General features: G+C 49.3%; 1 protein-coding gene across 11 annotated transcripts in view; it reads right to left on the reverse strand.

Annotated features, from left to right (window-relative positions):
* Positions 1 to 25,263, reverse strand: part of LOC136109470 (dynein axonemal heavy chain 9-like) — a 194,874-nt gene that overhangs the window by 164,949 nt on the left and 4,662 nt on the right. For 7 of the 11 annotated variants that reach the window (XM_071816733.1, XM_071816735.1, XM_071816739.1 and 4 more), the window contains 15 exons: positions 24,531 to 24,661; positions 22,687 to 22,898; positions 22,260 to 22,493; positions 19,580 to 19,747; positions 17,583 to 17,699; positions 16,708 to 16,858; positions 15,633 to 15,747; positions 13,752 to 13,820; positions 12,678 to 12,804; positions 10,533 to 10,788; positions 8,451 to 8,692; positions 5,572 to 5,707; positions 4,341 to 4,537; positions 3,822 to 4,246; positions 1,605 to 1,827 (listed from right to left, as the gene is read on the reverse strand). In XM_071816733.1, coding sequence (XP_071672834.1) covers positions 1,605 to 1,827; positions 3,822 to 4,246; positions 4,341 to 4,537; positions 5,572 to 5,707; positions 8,451 to 8,692; positions 10,533 to 10,788; positions 12,678 to 12,804; positions 13,752 to 13,820; positions 15,633 to 15,747; positions 16,708 to 16,858; positions 17,583 to 17,699; positions 19,580 to 19,747; positions 22,260 to 22,493; positions 22,687 to 22,898; positions 24,531 to 24,661 — 2,803 coding nt within the window. Of the gene's footprint in view, positions 1 to 1,604; positions 1,828 to 2,826; positions 2,904 to 3,821; positions 4,247 to 4,340; positions 4,538 to 5,571; positions 5,708 to 8,450; positions 8,693 to 8,821; positions 8,953 to 10,532; positions 10,789 to 11,612; positions 11,745 to 12,677; positions 12,805 to 13,751; positions 13,821 to 15,632; positions 15,748 to 16,707; positions 16,859 to 17,582; positions 17,700 to 19,579; positions 19,748 to 22,259; positions 22,494 to 22,686; positions 22,899 to 24,530; positions 24,662 to 25,263 lie in introns of those variants that run through there. The other 4 variants (XM_071816740.1, XM_071816741.1, XM_071816742.1 and 1 more) reach the window with 4 other exon arrangements.

Here is a 25,263-nt window from a genome sequence, read left to right on the forward strand (position 1 = left end):
ACTTCTCGAGCCAAATCCTCACCCCAGACAGTGACACCAGCCAGGGTTCTGCTGTCCTCAAGTCCCACAGCTTTGCTCTCCCACTTCCCCAGGTACTGTGCCAGCCTACAGGAAAGACTTTGGGCTTCTTTTCATCCCAGTGCACATAGTTGAGAAGACTAATGGAGATGCACCAACACTATGCAAAGAAGCGAAATAACCTGGAGGCAGCAGAGGCGGCCAGAGCAGGGCCAGTCCCTCCTGAGGGGTCTCTTTCTGGCACTTCATGTTCCAGTCTCTGTAGAAATCACTATCCATGACCATAGCAGGGCACACATGGAGCTGCTTCCTTGTCCTTCTCATACAAACTATCAGCTCCAGCCCATCCATCTTCATGGCCATGGAGGGAGCGGTACCTGGAGGAACTTACTTTGGTTTTCCTACTGTGTACAGCAGTGAATGAATTATTCAACTATGTGTTGCTGTCACTTGCCAGAAAGAACGAAACTGTTTTGTTATCTCCTACATCTGAATGGCTGCCCTGCATACCTCATTTCTTCTGTCAGAAAAATAAATCAGTTGTTCAAATCTACACGCACAAACAGGCACCAAGCAAGCAGCTCTTGGGCAGAGGAATCAGCAGAGCCGGGTTCCTCATAGCACCATTTTTTATGTTGGACTGAAGCTGCTGCAGCAGCCAAAACATTCATTTAATGCAGCTCTTCTGTTTTTCAGGGTGTCTGTAGGAATCCAGTTATCTTTAGGACCCTTACCCGTGTCAGATTTGGTGATACAACCATCCGTGGATCACGGCTGCACCAGCAGAAAACTGGGGGATTGCTAAACCCCGCTCAGGTCCCATCCAAGCCTGCAGCAGAGGGAGGAACTTCTCCCCAAAAAGCTCTGCCTTAAACCTGGTGTCCTACACAGAGCCCTCTGCACACAACGCCCTGTGACTAAGGGGTATCCATCAGCATGCAGCCACACGCTCCTCCACCGTAACATGGTGACTGCTGCCAGTTCCCCAAGGCTGGCTGGGCATCCCACAGGCTTTTCCAACCTTCACCTCATGGTCCCCCGTCCAGAAATGAGAAGAATTCCCCAAAGAAAAATCGATTCATCAGGGCCAGATGTGGAAAGGTGCTGAAATACTTTCATAACGTGCTCCCAGTGATGTTCTTTGGGTCAAGCAGATTGGGTGTTATAGACCTAGTGGAGGACTGAAGTCCTATGAGAAGGCGACTCCTCTGCCAACATTATCCTTCCCATCTCCACAGTTGCCAAGAACTGGCTTATTTAAAAATAATTATAATTCAAACTAATTAACAGATGTATTTGAAAATGCATTAATTTTTTTCAAGAGTAATCGCTGAGAGCTGGAGCAGGCAATTCTATGTTTTTCATACATAACAAAAGGCTTAATCTCTGCTTTAAAAGAAAAATCTCAATATAACTCCAAAATTTAGAGCTATTAAGGCACATCCCACAATAGTAAAATACTATCCACTGAGGCCCTCTAATGACAGGGAGTGGGGCTTTAAATATTCCTGCAATGCTCTTAAGCTCATACTCTTTGACGCTGGCTACTTGGCAAACCGCCGTGTCCACCGCAGCTTTTCACCCACCTCCAGTTGCTTATAGACTTCCTCCGGCAGCTCTTGCTCATACGTCTTCAGCAGTTCGACGGTTTGCTTCAGGGGCTCGAACATGGCATCGGTGACACTGTGCCTTTCCTTAACGGCCAGGAGATGCCCCATGATCTCCACCAAACCATCATAATCGCCTTTTTCAACCTTTTTGCTCAAACCTTTGTCAGCAGTTTTTATGAACTCGTCCAGGTCAGACAAGCTGTAGAACACAAAACAGGAAAGCACCAAATGAGAGCAGTTCCTACCGGAATCATCCAGGCAGCTGGACTGGCACGGAGAGGGAAAGGCCTGGCTAACTCTGCCCATCACATGGCAACATGCTGAGGGCATCAGAACCACAGTTCATGCTCACAGGGATCCATAGATGTGGTACAGCTTCCTGTGAGGAACGGATAAATGGGTTGGGACTTCCCAGGTTGGAGAAAAGGCATTTGAGGAGCACAAGTCTTACGAGGAGAAGCTGAGGGAGCTGGGGCTGTTCAGCCTGGAGAACAGGAGGTGAGGGGAGACCTGATCTCTGCAACTGTCTGAAAGGAGGTTGGAGCATGGAGGGGGTTGGTCTCTTCTCTCAGGTAGCAAGTGATGAGATAAAATGGCCTCAAATTTCTCCAGGGGAGGTTCAGATTGGGTATTAGGAAAAAAATTATTCACAGAAATGGCTGTCGGGCCTTGGAACAGGCTGCCCTGGGCAGTGGTGGAGTCACCATCCCTGGAGGGGTTGGATAGACATATAGATGAGGTTCTCAGGGACATGGGGTAGTGCCAGAGTTAGGTTATGGTTGGACTCTGTGATCTTGATGGTCTCTTCCAACCAAACAGATTCTATGACTCTATCCTATGATTCTATAAGGGAGACCTGTGAGCTCGGGTCTGCGGTCTGAAGAGAGTGAATTTGAAAGGACAGTTTTCATGTCATCTCTTCCAATACAAGAATTCGACAAATGAACCTGGCAGGTTGTAAAGCTACAACAAACAGGGATTCTTCTTCGCACGCTGCCTTATTTCACAGGGTAAGTCTCTGCTGCAGAAGGATGCAGATGTTAAAAATTCACAGCGGTTCAGAAAAGCAACCGAACATTTGTGGGAGAAAAAAAAATCCATCCAGGTCTTTAGATACAAAGGTACAACCCATGACTCTCAAAGTCCTCAGGTATGAATGGTTAGAGACAAGGAGACTATTTGGGGGAAGTTTCCCTACCTGCTTCTTGATCTCACCAGCTGCTGGACACTGTTAGCAGAGCTTGATGGGCTCTTGGATCTTTGGTCCTTTCCATTCTTCCCTTCTCAAAACGCTTACTTTTGAAGTGCCCGCTTAAATTCTGTGGATGCTGCTGGACCAAAACATAGCCCTAAACACTTCACCTATTAAAGACTAAACTGCTGAGTCAGGAGCTCTTAATAAGAACTCCTAAATGCCTGTTCTAACCTATGCAAAAACCTCTTTGCACGGGAATTATCGTGCTGAAAAGAACACAAGAGATCACAGCAGCCACCACACGCAGCAGCCTTCACTAGTACATATGTCTGTAAATATTTCTTCGTAAGCATCCAAGCCCTGTGGCATCCTTCAGCTGCTACTACTCAAATAAACCACCTAACACATCATCCTGCAGAGACCAGGCGGCTGAGCAGCTATTCAGAGCAGGGAACACATGTTAATTCAAAACTTACATCCAAAGCTCCTCCTTTTTGTAACCTTGAAACTGCCTCCCCATGACTGCTCATGCCAGGCAACCCAAATTACTTTTTTTACAAAGAGTGCACTCAAAAGAGCACTGCATTTAGAAACGGAGCAAGTATCTCATGGCATTAATGCAGCTTTACTGATGGCAAATTCAACAAAATAAGCATAGAGCCCTAGAAGAGATTAGATTAGTTGGACCAGGATGAACAGACAAACAGACATCCTGTCCAACACCACACAGTAGGTCGTAGGAGCATCAGCTCGCAGGATGTCGATGGTACCGAGTTCGTGGAACTGTTTGCACTTTACACACTCAGCTGGACCAGCTGCTCCCAGCAGAGACGAGGGGATGAAAGTTAGCAGAGATGCGATGGAGCTGGCAGGGGGTGTGTGCCCCCTCCTCTTGCTCCTGTATTAGCCTTTTGCTTATCAGTGTGAAATGATAAAGCCCAGCCAACACAAGAGAAACCCACTTTGGTTCTGGGAAGAAGAGGTAGAACGGTTCCTACCTGTGCATGACGTGGTCCATGAGATGCTGCTTGAACACCAAGCTCCACCGTTTAATCACATTCAGCAGAGATGCTTTGAAAGGCCGAGCATCAACTTTCATCCAACTCTGGAAAATGCTGATGGGCTCGATGCGATTCACCTCCTCATAGATCTTCTCGTAGGAGTCAATCTGCTCTCGGAACTGCTGCAGCGTGGGAGGTGACTCAGGGACCCCGTTCTCTGCATGGGCCTCGATTTCTGCCGCAGTGAGGATGTGCCCGTAGAGGAGGAACTGGCGGAAGAACTCCTTTCTGTCCTCCCCGTACAGGTAGGAGTAGTGGTCGAAGGCACTGCGGTAATCACAGCAGGCCGCCATCACGGCCTGCACACGCCCCATCAGCTCATGGCACATGTCGGCCAGGTCAGCCATGTCCTCCATGTCAGCCTGGAGAGAAGAGGAGAGGAGCTCGCAGTGATGCGGGGGCAGCGTGGCACCTCCTCACTGCCACACAGCGTGACGGAGCTCCACAGCCACGGACCTGGTAGTGGAGGAAGCCGCTGTGCTCAGCCAGCCTGGGCACCAGCGATGAGATCCGGTAGATGTCGTTGAGAAGACCTTCCACCATGTCGTAGAAGCCATCGTTTGTGCCAGGGTCCAAGGAGGGTTGAAATATCAAATCTGGGATCACCAAATCCAGCTGCACCTCAAACAGGGGAGCAAGCCCTGCCTTGGAATCTGGTAGGGAAGAACAGAGGTGCCAGGTTGTTTTTGAAGGGGAGAAAAGTGATCTAGAGCCACCACTAACATCCCACCACAAGACACACACATGCCCCACAGGGACACCAGGCAGGTGGGACACCCACTCGCTGGGTCCAGTGACATTGTGTCTGCATACAACGCAGAGGGGAGGCTGCCAAACCAGCTGGTGTTCTGGTACCCACAGGAGATACTGGAGAACAGATGAGACACAAGTGATTTAAGGACCAGAAAAATGCTGTGGAGAGAAGCCTTAAAGAGACCAGGCTCTTCAGCTAATCAAAAGGGAGTCTGAGAGCTGAACAATTACAGCGCATAAGTACTTACAGAGGAGAAAAACAACAGGAACCAAGAGGCTCTTTAATTTAGTGGAGAAAGGCATGAAAAAATAAAACACCAACTGGTTTCACAAATGTGAAATTATGTGCTTGTTTTTAACAAGATGGTGAGGAACTGGATGCAATTCTCCAGCTCAGTGTGCCTCCACATCCAGGAGGGAAGCGTTCTGGAGATGTGCTTTAGCTGGACACAGCTGCTCTCAGCAGAGTGACCCTCCGTGGCAGCCTTAGGCAGGAGCTCTGGTTTGGTGACCCCTCTCCTCACTGGACTAATGCTCAGTGATGGAGGTTTTTCTTTCATGTCTTTCATCCACAGAACCAACTCTTGAGACTCTCCACAAACGAAAGGTTGTGTCACCTTGATGCTTTGTGCATGGGAGGTCAGGAGATGGCTGATGCCCAAGAACAGACTTGGGATGATGCCTCAATTTTGTCTGTTCACGAATCCCAGCAAATGGTGCACAGTCATCTCTGTCCCTTCCCTTGAGCAAGGCTTTGCTCCAGTGACCAGGGGACAGAGTTACCCTCTGAGTCTGGAGGCTCCTCCAGCACTTGCTGTAGACAGTGCAAGAGGCAGAGTAGAAAGAAGACCACAAGTCAAAGCACAAAACAGAAACTTCCTTTTGGTGAGACTGAAGATGGTATCACGGTCAGAGCTGAGGAACCAGCAGTTACCTGTGTTTTCGAGGAGGTACTTGAGTGAGCACTCAATGGCAGTGAAGAATCCATCCAGAACTATCTCATCCACATAATCCACATAGGCCTTCCAGATGTCAGATGCTGGGTCTGCAAGTAAGAGGCTCTGGTTTTCCTGGAAGAAAAAGACGACACTGAAATACAATGGGGCTGAGTCTGTCCTACAAGAGCTGCCCACAGCTGAGGACTCATGGCAATGAGCACACAGGTACCAGCCCTGCGGGGGGTGAGAAACCAGACAGACGGATGTTGCTGCTGGTAGCATGGCCACAATTTTCTCCTTCTGTCAAGGGCTGCTTTGTCATCTGAAGCAACTCAAAATAATCACAAGGTAAAAATGGAGTGCGTGAGAGACTTAGCAGCCCTGCAACCTTCTCCTCCCTCTTCTCTGAGGCCAAAGGGCTCGAGGGTGCTTTGCAGACCTGCGCCAAAGGCTCATCCCAATGCATGAAGCCTCAGTCCTTGTGGCCTGTATAATGTTACCTTGGGTGGATGAGTCCTTCCAAGTGGACTGCTTACACCTCTGCCCTACAAATGGTCATCTCGAAACAAGAGAACTTTAAAATTCAGAAAAGGGTTTTTAAATAAACCAAGTGAAAATAGTTAAAGATTGGGATCAGAAGACAAAGGGTTGGCTTACAGCCTCCCTTCTCAGCTTATTGCGTTCCCTACCTCCAGGCAAGTTCACAGTCAGGAAATTCACGGTTTTCTAGGCCACAGAATGGCCCCATCCTTCTTGCGTCTCCTCTTCCACACCCACAAGACCAGCCTGGGTATCCATCCCCTGCACCTCCCAGGCTCTGCCGTGATCCTGTTCCGGCCTTGCTATGCCCTCTGAGGGCTCTTTCTCTTAAGCCTGCCAGGGGCTCTCAACACAGGCACGGGCTCAAAAAAAACGTAAGGTCCAGCTTGCAGTCTGCTGCCAGGGGTTCAAAGCTGGCTGTATTTCATCTCTGGGGACACAGGAGAGGGTGCCATTCCCAGTGGCATGGCAGCTTGGCACACATGAGATCATAGAATCATTCTGGTTGGAAGAGACCCTCAAGATCATCGAGTCCAACCATAACCTAACTCCACCACTAACCCATGTCCCTAAGAACCCCATCTGTACATTTGTTAACACCTCCAGGGATGTGACTCCACCACTGCTCTGGGCAGCCTATTCCAAAGCTTCACAATCCTCTCTGTGAATTATTTTTTCCTAATATCCAATCTGAACTTTCCTTGGTGCAACTTGAGGCCACTTCCTCTCATCCTATCTCTTACTACTTGGGAGAAGAGACCAACCCCCTCCATGCTCCAACCTCCTTTCAGACAGTTGCAGAGAGCAAGAAGGTCTGGCCTCAGCCTCCTCAAGATAGAGTGGCATTGCCAATTGGCTTGAGTCAACCCAGAGTTGCTGCTCCCCAACTTTACACATCAACGCTGAGTGATTAAACTGTTAACAGAGCAAGCCAGGGCTCTGGTGCCTTGCAGACTCACCTCCACATTTTGCTGACACAAGAGAAAGGGGAACTTCACAGGACTGAACACTATGGGAATGCCCATTTGAAAGCACCACCCCCTCTTCACCGTCCCATGCCCTTGTATTTGACAATGCCCCCTTGTCACTGGTGTTCTACTGAACCTTTACTCCAGAGGCCTCATCCTGGTGCAAAAGGGCAATGCAAGCCAGCATCTCACTGTCCTGCCTGTGCTTGTGGGTGCACGTACCCAAACTCTCTGTGCTCTTCTCTCAGCAGCCTCAAGACTCACCTGCTCAAAAGAAGACCTGAACACCCAAGGGAAACACAGCAGACCAGCTCTTGGCCCCTTTGCTGCTGTTCCTCCAGGTTTTACCAGCACAGCAGGACAGAGGCATGGGGACATCCTATTTTGGGCCACGGTGCCTTTCCCTCCCCAGGACCTTCATGCTGCTTTGCAGTTGGTCCTGCCCTGTGAGCCACGAGAGCAGCGGTGCCAGCCCTCCTGCCTTGGCCACAGCCCCATGTTCTCTCCGGTCAATTTAGGAAGTGTTCCCATCTTTTGGGTGTAGCTGGAGGTGGTTGAGCCTGTCACAGCTGTAGCAGCAGGACAACGTGGGCATAGTAAAATCCTCGCCGTGGGTTCAGAGGGTACAGAAGTGGGTCAGAAGCCCAAGTCTGAGTGCAGACAGTGAAGTAAGGTGAGCAACAAGGGCTCAGTGTCCCAGAGAGGGTCAGCCCAGTCTCTCCAGAGTCCAAGGCCAGATGGTGACCCTCAGGAGTGGGTTGGATCTAAAATCCATCTGCCTTCCAGCCAAGGTGCTGTCCCTGACACGCTAAAACCTCTGGGCAGGTGAGGCGCAGAGATTTGGGCTTTCTCCTGCTCTGCAAAGAGGACTCTCAGCTCTGGCAAAGCCACTGGAAAAAACCCAGGGTTCAGACAGCAGCTTTTTTCTTGTTACTCAGCTTCTCCCTGGACTGACAGCGTCACCTCCTGCTCCCACAGAGGAACAACAAGCCTAAAGCAGAAAGGTCAGCCACAGCCAGCTCCATTTTAAGGTGAATATTTCGGAGGAGTTTTTCCTCTGAGCAGGATCCCAAAGCCTGATGCACGACTCCCCTCTAGTGGCTTCACAAGAACCAGGACTGGGAGCCAGACTGGGCTGCATCGGCTCCCACTCCTGCTCCAAACTCGGTGCCTGGTCAGCAGCCCCGCACACTCAGCTGTACCAGCTCACCCATCAAAGTATTCCTTAATCAACAACAGGTAAGTTTTTCAAATGAGTTAAGGGAGTTAATTTTAAGGTGAAGCAGCTCTGGACATTTTCACCAGAGCGGAGAGACACCCAGAGCCTATGAAGAGTCAACAAACCCCTGGAGAAGGTCCCCCCTCACCTTCACCAGCAGATGAATCCTCTGCCCTGACTCTCGGACAAGGCTGTAACGCCGTTCCAGGCGGTCCTGACAGTCCTCCAGGCTCAGCAGCGATTCTCTTTTACAATCTCTTCTCACAAATATGGGCGACGCCCACGATCCCACGATGGTCTGGATCTCCTCAACATTGTTTTTGGCTTTCTGTATCCTCTGCTCGAGGTCATGGACATCATCCATCACCATGGAGATGTGATCCCAGACACCTGGTAAAAAATGAGATGATTGACTACTTTTTTTCAGAGCTGCATGGCCAAGCTCTTGTGCACTCTCTATAAGACTTTTCCCCCACGGTTTCATGTATTTCTCACCCATCATTAACACAAGAGACTTACCACCTCAACCAAAAGAGTCACTTCTAGCTCCCTCCTACCCCAACAATCCATGGTACAGTTGCAGCCTCTGTTTTCTGCCAGGAGCACCAGCACCGTGGGGACGTCTGACACTTCCCCCTTTCCCGTACCCAGATTTAATCTGCTACCAGAGAGAGAACAAGGACAACAGGCTGAGTGTTCCTGCCACTGTCACTAGAGTAGGGACCCACAGCCCCACAAACACAGGCTGTGACAGCCCAAGGTACCAGCGAGGGCTGCATTTAGATTCAGGGAACTTCATCTGCAGGAAAGTCCCTTCATCTTTGTTGTGCAATGGAGAAAGAGTTTTTCAGCATGAGAAATTCTGCTTTGCAAGTTCCCAAGGGAGGACACTTGTTCCTGTTCATACCACAAGCCTGATGACAGAAATATATATTCCAACAGCGAGCAGTTTGCTTTCACCAAGAGGAAACAAATTGTCTTCCTCCATTCTGCTTTGCAGTTAAAACTGATCAAGCAAGAACACTGGTTAAATCATCCCAAAGTCACGGTGCACAAACCTCACCACTAACCACAGTATTTCATCTGGCTGGAAAGGATAACGAGGTGGCCCTGGCCCTCACTGGGAGAAGTCTGTCCCAAGCCAGATGGCTGGGCCAAGGGGTCCCAGTCCCTGCACAACTCAGGGAGAAAGCAGTGCCTTGGGGACACAGGGACACGACCACACAGTGGGTCACTTGGGCTGGCACGGGCAGGGAGCAGACTCTTCAACCCCAGCCTTGCCAGCTCTCACAAACCCCAATCTTGCCGTTTCCTCAGCATCACTGCTTACAGGGTAGCCTCTCTTCCCCAAAAGCCCAGAGGGAAGCTGAAGGGATCAGGATCCTGTCCCCAGCCCAAGCAGATCAAGGTAAGATGGGAAGGAGCAGGCAGGCTGGGGGCTGCCCTTTGTCTCCCCAGTGCTGGCCCTGCTGGAGAGTCCCCTGCCCTGCTGTGAACTGTCACTGGGAACCAGGTGATGGAGGCTGGGGACATGGGAGGAATCTGATGAGACCCAAGTGAGCAGGTTAACCATGAGCAACGTGCCCTGTGGCCAAGAAGGTTGATGGTACCTGGGATGCGTGAGTAGGAGTGTGGCCAGCAGGTCGAGGGAGGTGAATCCTCCCCCTCTGCTCTGCACTCGTGAGGCCCCATCTGAGTGGTGTGTCCAGTTCTGGGCACCCCAGTTTAAGAAGGACAAGGAATTACTGGGGAGAGCCCAGCGGTGGCTACAAAGGTGCTGAGGGGTCTAGAGCATTTTTCTTCTGAGGAAAGGCTGAGAGAGCTGGGGCTGTTGAGCTGGAGAAGAGAAGCTGAGAGGGATCTGATCAATGGGATCAATATCTCAGGGTGGGTGTCAGAGGATGGAGCAGACTCTGTTCAGTGGTGCCCAGCACCAGGGTGAGGGGCAACGGGCACAGACTGAAACACAGGAGGCTCCATCTGAACATGAGCAGAAACTTGTTTGCTGGGAGGTGCCAGAGCCTGGCCCAGGCTGCCCAGAGCGGGTGTGGAGTCTCCTTCTCTGAGACATTGAAACCCGCCTGGACCCACCTGTGTGATCTGCTCTGTGACCCTGCGTGAGCAGGGGGGTTGGACTGGGAGATCTCCAGAGGTCTCTTCAGCCCTCACCAGTCTGGGATTCTGTGAAATCCTGTATGGCCTCTTTTGCCCTAACACAGAGCTAGCTCACCCTCCATCTTCCAGTTGAGTGTTTCTTCTGCCTTCTTCAGCTTCAAGTTAATATCCCACAGCTGCTCCTGTATGAGAGGGTATTCAACCTCCAGGACTGTCTTCAGGACCTTGTTGTATCTGTTCACCATCAGCTCCAAGTTGGCCGCCAGCTGCCGGTATGACTCCTTGGAGGAATAGATTTCTGCTGCCGTGGGTGGGATGGCTCCCAGGCGGCTGCCAGACAGGTAGCTCACCTCCCTCAGCACCGACACCAGCTGCAGAAACAAGGCAGAGAGCTGAATGTGAGACAATCCTCCCCATTCACCTGGTAGACACCCTCCCGTCAATTCTGGGGATCTTAGGGGGTTCCTGCTGTTTTATTCACAAAGCAGCACGCTCTGAGAAGGGCCTGGACGCCTCCTAGTCCAGACCATCTCCCTCCCATTGATCTTTGCCTCTGATTTGCTTCCCAATCAAAGACATATAGCTCTGTTAACTACCCAGCCAGCAAACCCTGTGCAGCCTCTAAAAGCCATGATGATCTCTGGTCCTCTCAGCTATCCTCATCAATACAGTCTTTCAGCAATACTGTGCCTGCAGGAGGAGGCACAACCAAAAGCATCTTTGAGTTGTGATGGAACAGGATTGAGTGGGTTATTAAACTATAAACCCAAGTAGAAGTGAGTCCCTGCAACAAACGGATCAGCAAGGTCTTCCAACGCAATATATCAATTCTAAGACAAAAAAAAAAAAATCTTTGCTCAGTTTAGTGGCTTGTGAGAGGGAAAATGCTCCTGAAACTGCACATGTTGGCTGGGTGACAGAAATTCAGTATATTGTATGGGCAATGGCAGGGGTGAGGAGTATCTACAATACTAAAGTGACTATGTCCACAATGACAAGAAGAGGAAAGAAAGACGGAGCGCAGAAGGGTGAAGGGAGCAGTTTGAGGAGGTGGATGGAAGAGGATGGGATGGGAGGAAGGGAAAAGCAGGGGATTGAGGGAGCAGGAGGCCAAGTGAGATAGAACCAAACTCCCCTCCCTTTTATGCACTGGAAGGTCTGAGACATCCCCACCATGGTGTCAAGGATGTCTTACCCTCTTTCCCTCTCCTCCATGGAAGGTGAGCTCTGGAAGATTCTTTAATGTTGAAGGGTTGCAAATACATCCTCCCTTTAGGCAAAATGAGGTGCTCCTATCTGCTCTGAAGGGCATGAAGGGGCTGCTAAGCAGGCACCTGAGGACATGAGGCAGTCCTCGGTATGGAAAGCTGAGAGCAGCGCAGAAGCACTCAGAGACTGGAGCTAAGAACATGCTCAGCACGGCACAGGCTCCAAACCCTGGCACCAGGGTGAAGGGTGGAAAACATCCCCTGGGGCCATTTGCTTCCCACCTTAGCAAGGAGATTCCAAGGAGCTGGACAAATCCTTTGTCTGAGAGCCAAGCTGGAATGAGCTCTGGAACCTCAACACTTTTCTCTAACAGCAGCAAGTCCCAGGGAAAGGGGGAAGTGTTTGATGTTTTCCCAGGCCCCTGAGATTCAGCACCTCCGCAGCAAATGGCATTTCACATTTGAGAGGCCCCAGCTCTCATCAGGCCCCAGAACCTTTGAATCCACCTCTGCACTCTGCTGGCTTGGACCCTGCCTCTGCTTTGGGCAGGGGGATGGTCAGGCCTCCCTGTGCTGGAGAGGGCAGCCCTAGGGAACAGAGACCTACTGGAAGCCTCCTGCACCACAATTAAGGAAATCCAACAGCCACAACACTGAAGTAACAAAACAAACCTTTCCTGGGATTTTTATACCCTTTCAGGAAGCTCAGATTTCAGGTAAACATAACACGAACCCACGTCTGTAGGATGATGCTCCTACGCTCCCCACACCAGCGTCAAACCAACCTGCTCTGGAGATGTTGACACCAGTTAACATCTGGCTACTCACGGACTTTCTGGCTTTAATTACAATCTGCGCTGCTTAAACTGTAATCCTGATATTTTACCAGGAGACAGAGCCCACAAAGGGGATGGTTAATTCATGTCACCCATCACAGATGCTCCAGGGACCTCAGCAGAACAGATCTAGTAGCGATCCCACCAGACTTGCCATGCACGGTGGGGCACAGCTTGGAGACGTGCCCTCCAGCAGACAGGAAAGCTAGTTCTTACCTGGGGATCAAAATTAACTGTGATCAGTTTGGTTTCTGGATCTCGCCGGATAAGCGGTTGAGTAAGGTTGTACTGTGATTTTTCAGAGACTGTCTGGGACCAGTCTGCATAGAGCTTCTCCTGATACCTGCCGGAAAACAAACAAACAAATTAAAACATCCACCACGTAGCTGCCAAGCCCGCACACCAAGACATATAACCAAATAAAAGCCAAGTCCACTTCTGAGGGCTGAAGAACATCAAGGAATATTTAAAACCCACCCACACCACCTCCATAAAGATCTTGGCTTCAAAGACAAACACCTGAAAACCAGTGACAGCATCAAGTCAGGAAAACAAAGATCCCCCAAGTACCATTCTTAGCAGAGGATTCAAATTTGGGGACAAACATTCAAAAGCTCAGAGCAATCAGTTCAGTTTTAGCATCAAACATTAAGATATTAAGTGAGGTGCAACGAATCCCACTCCCACTTATGGAATACACACATTACAGCCACGGTAAGTACACTGTGAATGGGCACAAGTGGATTGAGACTTCTGGTCAGCTCAGGTTTTCTACCACAGCATCTCCTACATCCAAAAGAATCTCGTTCCAACATTTCTGCTGGGCTGCACAGCCCCTGTCCCTCCCATGCAAACTTCTCATTTCAAGATATCACGGAAAGACTGTGGTGTGTAGCAAAGGATTCCTCCTCCTCTCTCATCACAAAATTCCTTCTGGCTTAGAAAGAGACATTCTCAGGCCCTGGGCTTGCAAATGTGCTGAAAGGTGGTTTAGAGAAGGAGAAGGAAATGGCCTCAAGTTGCACCAGGGGAGGTTCAGACTGGATATTAGGAAACATTTCTTCCCCAAAGGGCTGTCGGGCATTGGAACAGGCTGCGAGGGCAGTGGTGGAGTCATCATCCCTGGAGGGGTGGACAGACGTGGAGATGAGGTTCTCAGGGACACGGGGCAGTGCCAGGGTTGTGTTAATGGATGGACATGAGGGTCTCTTCCAACCAAAACAATTCTATGATTCTATAAGGTTTGGCTTTTTTTCATATAGTTACAGTCTTGCCTGAGCCACCACTTACCTGTCGAGCAGCTGGATCATTTCTTCATACTTCTCTATCACCCTTCTTCCTTCAGCAGAGTCCAAGCAGCTGGTGGCACAACAGACAAGCTCAGCGTTACATTTAGCCCTGTGAGGCTGCAGTCTCTATTTACCCCTTCCCAAGACCACCCACCACCTTGCAGGCAGACCCTGGCTGGGGATCTTACATTCCACCCCACCATATCGCCCAAAACCATTTCACTGCACAAAAGCTCTCCAAGCCCCAGTGCGCCCTTTTGCGGGTGTTTGCATGGCAACTGGCAAACGAGAACCACGTCCTGGGGGAAGAACAAGGGCCCAGAGCTGCTGGAGGAACACTGGTCTCCGTAACATACTCAATGCTCCGGTGTTTGCACAGAGCAGGGCAACCTCTGCTCACCAGCCACCACTTTCTGAGGTCAAAGAGGCACAGAAAGAAGCAGAGTGTGGCTCCCGGCAGATGAAGCTCTTGGCGGTGCCCAATTCATGCCCCTCAAACCGAAGAGCAAAGGTGTCCCAGAGTGCGGGAGGCAGAGCCCTGGCCACGCTGCCAGGGCTGTACAGCCCAGGGAACAGCAGGCCAGAGGAATTCTTATCATGCTGTCTTTTCCCCACTGTTTCATCTACAATATCCAAGTTTTCCTCAAGATGGTTGTTGATTTTGTAGGACATATTGACAAAACCTGAATTAACTTAACCAAAAGCTGGAAAAAAGGAGCGCCTGAGCAGTCACCGCTGGGCAAGTGCTGAGAAACCTGCTGGAAGTAAACAAGTCCTCTGAGCAAATCCAAGTAAATCCCAGCAAAACCACTTTTGTTTCTCCTTTTTAATCCTTTTTCCCTTTCAACAGCATCATGTCACCACCGTTGCAGAGCATGTTATTAACTACTCTAAACAGAGGACAGAAAATCAGTGTGAAATGCAGATCTGGGTCCTTCATGGTGGACAAAAATTTGCCATTTAGGTTCAAATCAGACATGATAACTTGGGCTCTGTGCTGGGAACAGCCCAAGAGTTTGTTTCATTGCACCAATGTCTTTGCTGCTGCAGAATAACTGTGCACTTAAAGACACTTAATGGCAAGATACAGTGAGAGAAGGTTACAAACATGGTACAGTGACGGTCAAGTACATTAAAAAAGTGGATCCATTTACACAGAATCCTGACCAGCACACGTGAAGCCATTCCTGTGAGCTACCAGGTGCAGTCCCTAGAACATCCTCAGTTGTCATAAGTCCAACACTGCCTTGCTTACAGAGCTCTTAAATGTTGTCTCATGTGGTGCCAGCTGTGAGTATGAGGCCATACTTCCCTGACACCATCCGTTATAACAAGCATTTGGGTGATAAATATACCAGCATTGGTTTCTTTCCTTGATCTTGGGAGATGGCTCCTTTGTTTAACGCTGAGAAAGTTTTCTTCTGCCCAACAAAATGCTCGTCTGCTCCCCAACATGCAAACCCAGCTCCATCGACCCATCTCAGCTGAGTCCAGCCCAGCACTTCTCTGCTATTCACAGCTTGGATGATGCCAGAACCAGGACTTGCAGCTGAGGAGGTCCTGGAGAACATGCTGAGTGGGATTGCAGCAGGAAAGGTTCTGATACCTCTTTCAATTGCAACCCGGGAACTATGTCTGAAAACTGAATAGCCCACTGTGCCTCTTAATCGCTTCAAAACAAATCCAGTTAATGAGTTTCTTAAAAAAAATAATGATCACAAGGAAGCTGAAAAGCACCAGTGCAACCACTTCACACCTCTTTGACTAAGAATTATTTCAGCTATAACCATGGGATAATGTTCACCACAGAAAGAAAATCAGATTGATTAGAGAGAAGATAGCAAGGTGGTCATAAAGCAACTTAGCTGGAACAGACACGCACAGATGTGGGATGTGCCTGAAGTGATCAAACGGCACCTGGATTCGCGCTCGCAGCTCCTGCGCCCAGCGCAGCGCTCCAGCCACCGGCGGCATGTTCTTGTGCACAGGGGGGGATCCTGGGGAGGGCACATTGGAACAGCATTTGACTGAACACTGCACTTGTAACCCCAAAGATGCAACAACAGAACCTCATCTGCAGAAAACTGCTCTGATTTCCCAGCTTCCTTCCTTAAATCCAACATCTGCCACACTGATGTAGGTCTGTGACCAAGGCGAGTGCCTCTGGATCTTGAATAAGGAGCTGAGATCGAACGAGAAGCCCAGACTATGTCCAAACCTGAGCTGATGTGAGGTGTCCCTTGCCTGGGACACATTCCCCGCCCCTCACAAACACTGACATAGGGATTTCTGACCAGGAGTTACTTCTGTCCGTCTTATCTAACAGCCACAGAACAATAACCCCAAATTCACAGCAAATGATTCTCTCCATGATTCTCTCCAGTCCAGGACTTGTCTCGTTCCAGTATGATCTTTCTGAGGCAAGTAAATAGGTTATTGTTCAAAATGACACACTTGAATCCTCATAATCTGATAGAAATCCACCCATTCCCCCCTGTGCCAACAGTCACGGGGAATAATAAACTTGGAAAAGGCTGATTAAACCCTTGGTTACAAAGTCCCACTCGCATACTTTGCATTTTAAGCATTGTAAGGGAAACAAAATAAATTCATTCTGAGGAGCACATGAGTGGGTTTGCAGGTCCCATGGGGTGTTGGAGAGAAACCTCCTGTCACAGCCTCGCTGGGAGAAAAGCTCAGCATGTGTCTCCATTCCCAGTCACATATCATGCATACACATTTGAAAAAGGGTATTTTTACTCCTAACCAATTATTTGCTTTAATACTAAGAACAGAGCTTTCCCAGGCATTTCCATTGCCACTAGGAGCTACAGAGGCTGAAAACATCTGCAATTTGTAAAGTTTTGGGTTCCTTAGAAAAATAAATCATTTCCCCCCCAAATTAATCTCAATCAAACTCCCTGTAAAACCCATTTTACTCAGCACGTTCTACCTACCGAGCTTCAGCTCTGCCTGGATGTGCCGGGAGTAGATCAGCCTGGCGTGGTCCAGGGCCCTGCTGAACATGCTGATGAGGACGGAGTATTTGCCAGCAGCATCTGCAGCGACTACCGGTCGCTCCAAAAGGCTCCCGAACATGTCCAGCAGCTGTTGGGGTGAACACGCAGGAAAAGAAGAGGGGAAAAATTCACAACCCCGACTCCTGCAGAGAGATCAGCTGGGACCTTCCTCCCCAGCCCAGATGCTTCAATACTGTCCGCACCGATGGGCACTTTGGAAAAAGGAAATTTGCTCCCTTTGTTACGGGGTCTCTCAGACTTTCTCTGGGGTTGAACCACATTCCAACTGTCGTTCTTCAAATCCTTCAAAATTTGCTATTTTTTTCAAAAAACTTACAAAGATAAACACTGTCACTTGCTAAAGGCTTTTCTACAAATGCTTATATTGATTTTTTAAAAAAAATACCATTTATTATTTCTGCAAGATAGATTAATTGATAAATAAACCAGCTTAGTTTCTAGAAAACCTGTTTCCAAAACTGAAACAGATCCATGTATTAATAATATTAACAAATTGATACTAACAATATCAATTCTCACCAGGAAATCCTAGAAAAAGCATGATTTCCCCCAACTCGCAGACAGAGACACAAATAAATCTCCTGGCATCCAAAAGCTTTGTGAGGGACCCACCAGCCTGAGCATCCCAAACCAAGAGCAGCCCAAAAGCTACAAGTCCCACTGTCCCACCAGCAAACACCAGCCCCATGTGCCTGTGGCTCCAGCACTGCCTGGTCTCCTCAGCGTGATTTTCACCGAGCCGGGTGCCCTGATTTCCCTTTTAGGGAAGAGCAAGGGAGCGATAAACAAACCTTGAAGGCGTGGTCCAAGTTTGAGGCGTCATCAAAAGCCTGGATGAAAATGGTGCCCAGCCGACGGTCCATGTCTTCTACTTTCTGCTGGAAACCAAAGGCATCCTGCTCAAAGTCCTGCACAAAGGCAAAACACAAGCTGTGAGGCTGCAAGATGGCACTAGGAAGGTACCTGTAACTCCTCGATCCAGAGATGCCCTCTCTTATTCACCGTGAACTAAGCCACTCCTCTGGCCAATCTTCAGCCATCGCAACGTGGCAAAGTCCTCACGAAGCTTGAGAACATTTCTGTGCTGTCCCATGGCTGAGATGTTGGCCCTTTCTCTGGGAGGGACCCTTTGGTCCTGAGGGCTTTCCACAGCCCACATGGCACTATCTTCAGCCTACAGGCAAGATGGACTATTTCCACACCCTCTCCCCCACCACTTGGCCTGAAGACCACACCATCATCCAGAAAACCCACGGATGCACCTGCTGAGTCCCAAATCCAACCTACTTTCAAGTCAAAACAAGCCTGTGGTTCCATGGTGAGCTGGTTGTGAGTGAGGCAGTTTCAAAACACTCGCACAGGTTGCCCAGAGAGGCTGTGGAGTCTCCACACTTGGACATATGCAATCTTGGAGATATTTCACCTGACCAGTCACAGTCCTGCTCTAGCTGAGCCTGCTTTGAGCAGGGAAGGTGGACTGGGTGATCTCCAGAGGTCCTTTTCAAACTCAACAGTACTGGGTTTCTGTAATTTCCATCATCTTCTTGCACTGCTTTTCTTGCTTCAATTGTAATAAATCCTTTGAACTTCAAGAGTAACATCTATATTTGTTTTCCTACACGTAAAAGAGTCCAAATCAAGGACTGAACTTGACAGTCCTTGACAGTCCTTCTGTTCTAGCTTGGACAAAACCACTAAAAATGAGGTCATGTGTCTCTTTTCCAAAGGACAAAGTGCAAGGAAATAGCTTTTACTATTGCTACTGCTGAGCTCCAGCAGATCCAGATGCCATGTTTTAGCTAAAAAAAACGGCTCCAGCAGTGGCAGAGGGTGCAAAACTAGAGCACTGAAAGAACAAACATGACTCAGAGTCACACAAATGGCCATGGGGTCACCAAACCCAAGCCACCTCCTGCAGAGCCACTGTCACCTCTCCTCTGTGCCTGCCCTGCTGAAGGAGGGGTGCTATGGAGCAAGCAGCTTTCCAGCAAGAAACACTGGGGACGTGCCACCCCCTGCAGAGATGTACTGGGAGCTGCAGGAAGCAAAGCACGAGCCACCCATCCCCACACCAGGCAGGTCCCAGAGGGCTGGGAATATTCCTTTAATTAAAGCACTACTGATAATAAAATAGAGCATCCTTGAATTCTGAGAGCCCCAGATGCCATGCGTTCATCTAGGCAGGAGCGAACACATCCCAGAGATGATCTGAGTTGGCCCTCATCAGGCAAACTACCTTGTTTTTCCAAAAATAAGACAGAGTCTTATATTAATTTTTGCTGCAAAAGATGCTTACTTTTTTACATGTATAGCTGCCTGGACCCTATTTAAATTGACTTTTTTATGAACTGTAACTAGGGCTAATTTTTTGAATAGGGTTCATATTTCAAGCATCCTGAAAAATCATGCTATAGCTTGTTTTTGGGGTAGGTCTTATTTTTGGGGAAACATGGTAAATACCAAGAGCAGGAAAGCAAAGAGATGTGGGTGTTGGTATAGCTCTTATACCTCAGCAAGCACCATGTACAGCAAAAGCTTGTGCATAACTCATGGAAATCCCAGTTTCCCAGCTGCACTGATCTAAGGTCCTGATCTAGCAAGATATGTTAGATATAGACGTGCAAGAAGTCCCAAATCTCTGCAGGAAAGGCCAGCGGCTCCCTGTTCCCTCCAGTACCAGATCAGATCATAATGAAAGGAGGAAAGAGCTGGGAAGAAGATAGCAGGAAACTGCTGCTTTGGAAACATGCACATGTTCCTGATGTTCCCACAAACTGGTCCCACCTACCGTGTTGGTCAGGTCAAGACAGTCATAAGTTCGCTCTGAAAACACCTTGTATGCCTCCTGGAATTCCTCATACATGTCCAGGACCTGCTGGCCCAGGGTCTTCCCTTTAATCCCACTGAATTCAATTTTCTCCAGTTTCATCAAGTCCAAGGAAGTTGCCAGGAGATCCTTCAAAGTCAACGGAGGGAGACACAGGTCATGATGTTGACAAAAGAAGATGACAACAGTTGTCACGACAGAGTTGCACTTGCTGAGGGACCTTCCCAAGCACAGCGCTGGTGCTCAGGCTGGGTGGCAGGGATGGGAAGGGGGGAGCCTGATCTGCCTGTCCTGAGCATCAGTGGCTGCTCATAACACGTCCCTGCCCAGTGAGACCTGCTGCAGCCACTAGAAATACCATGACAACTGTAAAATCGCTTTTAAGGGTATTTAGAGGACAGATCCAAAGCAGGATATGAGACTCTTATATGTCATCCAGCATAGCTAAGAATCCCAATTTTATAGGTATTAACCAAGGACAGATTTCTAATATTTACAGGTACCCAAACTGTCCAAAGCTCCTGCACAGTCAAACCTCCACGTGTCCAAGCGGGTGTTGCAGCACCTGCCCCGCTGGCCCTCTCTGCTGAGGTGGTACACGGGTCCTTCCCTTCCCATCCTCTGCAGCCTGGAAGTGCCACCTCTTGGGAAAATGTCCCGCTCCCCCAGTGGTGGTGGCAGCACTGGGCAGCTCTGCTGCCATCCCACCTCATCTGTCTCCCTAGGTAGGGCCAAGTAAGGGCTGGTTGAACATCCATTGTCTCAGAGGACCAGGAGAAATGTGCACAGGAATGTACTGGTGGCCACTCTCTGCTTGCACTTGTCCTGGGGCCACCCGAGCAGGGCAGCAGGTTTTACCACAGACACGTAATACGAAACAGTGCAACGAACCAAAGGAAAGGGATCCTTCCCTCTTCACGTGCTCATGGGCTACCCATGCACCAGTGTAACTGCAGCTTTTATGAAAATTCGAAAACAAATGCACATATGCATTCATATTCACTTCGACACACCAGCACATCCGTTTGAACAAATACCTAGTAAGGCAAAAAAATAATGTGGAAATACCAGTTGTCCCTTGCTTTGTCTTGCAAGGTTGCTTGAAATGAAGTGATGAGGGGAAATTGAGACGGAGAGAGATGCAGCAGTTTTCCTCATTAACAGGCTGGTGTGCACTATGCTTTTAATTATTGTTTTACAGCTCACTCCGCAGGCTCTCCCTCTGACTCCAGATACTGCAGCTTCTACTGTCCCTGGAGTGTGGGACAGCCACGGAAGGAGGAAACAGACACTGGTCAAAACACACAGTGCCCCAGCTCAAAACCTCCCCACTGGCTTTTGTCTGCAGCCCATATCCACAGTGTGCCCATGGCATCCATGGAATCCCAGCAGTCAGTGCCCCAGAGCCTTTACAGGGTCCCAGTAAACCTGTCACCAACACTGTCCTCATGATAACCTGCAGTTATTCCTGTGTCTATTTATATTCCTCTCTACACTGACCAGCATAATTTGGTTTATTTCACATAAAACCCTACTGGAAACCATCATTATGAATACTTTTAAAATAGGCACCAGTCATGACAGTTTTCAACATAGTTAATTAAGGAACACATAAAAGTATGGCACATTTAAAGCAGTAAAACTGCAAACACCAGCAACTTGTACACTGGCCATCCAACCCTACACACTGAGAACGCAGCAACAATCAACAAAGAAATTCATTTGGGAAGTGTGTGGAGAGCAGATGAATGTGTGTGGTTAGCCACGTGAGAGATAACAGGTACATGCAATGTCTGTACAAGAGGTACATACAGTATCTGTATAAGAGGTATATACAGTGTCTGTATAACAGGTACATATGGTGTCTGTATGTCTGTGGTCTCCAGACACAGCCATGTGGTAAGGAGAGCATAGGGAGCTCTCACATTCACACTCAGACCTGCTCTCTGCAGAACATCTCCTGTGGCTCAAGGAGCCCTTGGCCACACTGGGAGCTCAGGGATGACACCCCAATGTCCCTACCTCAGGTGACAGATCTGGCAAACAGGGACACCCCTGAGCCACAGCACCCCAGTTTGATGGACTATGAGGATGCGAAGGGACAACCTGGTGAGGAACGTGTCCCTGCTCCTCCCCAGGCCCACGTGGCACAGCCAAGGGGATCCTGCCTTGAGGGGACCATCTGGCCTCTCCAAGACAGGCAGGACCCAGCTCTAGGGTGTCATAGAATCATAGAACCATTTCAGTTGGAAGAGACCCTTAAGATCATTGAGTCCAACCATAACCTAAATCTGTCTCTGATGGCACCAGGAGACCTGGGAGATTACATTGCTTTATTTACAGCTGTGCAAACCACACCTCCAGTAATCCTCCTTTTCTTGCCCCAACAGGAGCAAGGAGTCCAACGGGACTCCTGAGAGCAAAAAACACACCTATCAACCTGACCAGCTTACATATGCACTGAGCAGGACATAGTAAAACACAGTCTTAGACTCGCTGTAACAGGAGACCTAACAGCAAAAGAGTGGCCCCATTCCCTGGTATCAGGTGAAGCTATAGAAAGGAAAGATGCCAGCAAGTGATCTCCTGGCTACAGAGTTCTCCTGAAGGTTTGCAATGTTTTTCAAGACCAGAGTCTCACCTCCACCATCTCCAGTCTCTTCAGGAAGGTGTCCAGCCTCGCAAACACCATCGTGGAGCTGAAGTCCCACTCCCTCACTTCTTGGCCTGGTTCATAATACATGTGCAGTTTTTCCCTTCTCTCCTCAAATGCCTCTTTGAACATGTTCAGGATACCGAGCACCATTCGCACCTTGCCCAGGCTCTCCTCCATGTCCCCTTTCAGAAGGTCTTCTGGAGACAGGTACACCAGGGCCTGGAAGAGCAAAATCACACCTGAGAGGTCACTTCTGCCATCATGGAAAACAAGGACTTCTTGTGTTGAACACATTTGAACCTGTTTATTAAGTTAAATGTTGCCTACAGAATCACTTTTCCAGGGAAGGACAGTAGGAAGAAGGGGAGAGGGGACACAGGGGACTGCAAACACAGGCATCACAGCCACAGACCTGCTCAATGAGAAGGTTGCAGATCTCCTGGAGCAGCACCACTATCCGCACGGGCATGTTGTAGTGCTTGGAGGTGACCCAGATCAAACACACCACGTGGAGCAGGGGGAGCAGGAAAGGCTTCACCTCGCTGAACTCAACCCTCTCTACGTCTTCCAAGCGGCGCTTGAGGGGTGTCAGGTGCAGGTGAACGTCCTGAGCTTCAGTCAAAGCTGTGTTGAGAGACGTGAGAAGTGGTAAGAACCACCCAGCTGCGGTGCGCTGGGTTCCCAGCTAGGTGCTGGCCTCACCACATGGAAAAGTGCCTGGGAAAAGAAACTGTCCTGACAAGCACCGAGCACCCTCAGCCACCTGTGTGCTGCAGGTCACTCACTCGTGAACATCACTCACCTGCGGCAGTAACCAGAACAGAAATAAGCTGATGTGATGGTAGGGGACAGGGAGCTGGGACAGGGCTTCGTGCAGAGCCTGAGTCCACAACTGCTAAAAAGTCACACGGAATTTGCCCAACAGCACCAAAAATACAGTGCTGCCATGGCTGTGAGCCATGGCCTTGCTGTACAGCACGACAGGCTGTACAGCCTTGGCCTGAGCCCTTTTTAGCTCAGTTTTGGCTCAAGCAACTCCTTGTCCAGTGGGCAGATGACGACGGCCCCACTAGTCCTGACTGTAATAGAAAACCTGTCAACAGTAAAGCAACTGATGTCTGACTCGTCAAAAGCTTTAGCTTAGCTCTGTACAGCTGTGTGGTTTTACCCTGAAGAATTACCCCAGAGCGCAAGCATTAATAAAACCAGATCGTTGTGCAATTAAACCTGTGGACCAACAAGAAGTGACAGAAGTGCTTGAATGCATGCAAAAATAACCCCTTAGGCCCAAGACCAAGGAAGAAGAGACTCCCACTATCAGCATCACCCTCCCAGCAAATCCACCAACAGCAGCCACACCAGTACAATGCCAGGGAAAGCGGCAGAGACTTAAAAGCAGGTGCACACAAATCTGAACTGCGCTGTAATGGAAATTAACAATTATAGTCCAAATTATCCAATTAGGGTTAGTATCACTGTAGCCGGATTAAAACCAAATATTTGTTGTATTTTGATTAAACCCTTAATGCATTAATTAGTTTAACAATGAACCCTTGGCTCCTTATATAAGGGGTGTTTCTCCAGCCCATTTAAACTGCACAATGCAGAGTGTGACACAGATCCTTAAGAGATTCAATGTTTGCACGTGACGTGGTGAAGAACAGTGTTTTCTGCCAGCACGTGCACAGCTAACACAGTCTGGATGGTTTCATTGTGCCAGAGAGCAGCTGGGTTGGACATGGATGTCCAGCTGTGTTGGTCTGCAGGGACAGACCAGCAGGACTACACTGTTTTTCACTACAGACAGGGATTTGCAATATTTCCTTGGGCTGCGCTCAACTCCCCTAAGCAAAGCAAAGCAAGGAAATTCAGGCTGCAGTGGCCAAAGTCTGAGAAGCAGCGCTCTAACAAAGCAGTCTTAGGTACAAGATCTGTCCTCTTAGTCTGAACTCCCATTCCTGCATAATAACACCAGAGGAGCTGGTGGAAGTTGAGGTGAGTCCTGTTAGAGTAATGCAAACACTTTATTACAGCAGAGTAAATTCCCAAACCCATTCACCCTGAACTTTGGCAAGAGTCTGGCTCAACAGACCAGCGATGGAGCTTGTCCCAGCCTGGAAACAAAAGCCTAGACTCAAGCACAAGCAGCCCAGTCTCAATTCACAAACTAGAAAGATTTGGCTTGAAATCAGCCACACCAGGCCATGAAGAAAGGCCAGAAGCCAGCACTGTGGTAAAGTTGCCCCAGCATCTCACCTGCCTCAACATCCATTAGCATGGTTTTGAAGGCTGGGATGTAGCTGCTCTCAACTCTCTCCAGCAGCTCCATCATGTTCCTGACCTTCCTCGTTGTCAGCTGGTTGTAAATGCATTCCAGGTCATCACACCTACAGCAACCGAGACACAGAATCACAGAATCAGTTGGTTGGAAGAGACCCTCAAGATCATCGAGTCCAACCATAACCTAACCCCTGCCACTGCCCCATGTCCCTGAGAATGTCATCTCTGTGACTGTTCAACCCCTCCAGGAATGGTGACTCCACCACTGCCCTGGGCAGCCTGTTCCAATGCTTCACAACCCCTTCTGGGAAGAAATGTTTCCTAATATCCAACCTCAGCCTCCCCTGGCGCAACTTGAGGCCGTTTCCTCTGCTCCTGGCGCTTGTTCCTGGGGAGCAGAGCCCGACCCCCCCTGGCTCCAAGCTCCTTTCAGGCAGTTCAGAGATCAGAAGGTCTCCCCTCAGCTCCTGTTCTCCAGCTGAACCCCCCAGGTCCCTCAGCCACTCCCATCACACTTGTGCTCCAGCCCCTCACCAGCTCTATTCCCTTCTCTCAACTCACTCCACTACCTCAAGGTCTTTCTTGGCCTGAGGGGCCCAAAACTGATTTGAGGTTTGGCTTCCCCAGCGCTGAGTACAGTGGGACAGTCATTGCCCTGGGCCTGCTGGCCACACTGTTCTTGATGCACACCAGGATGCTGGTGGCCATG

Source organism: Patagioenas fasciata, chromosome 18, assembly GCF_037038585.1.
Source record: "Patagioenas fasciata isolate bPatFas1 chromosome 18, bPatFas1.hap1, whole genome shotgun sequence".
NCBI classification, from domain to species: Eukaryota; Metazoa; Chordata; class Aves; order Columbiformes; family Columbidae; genus Patagioenas; species Patagioenas fasciata.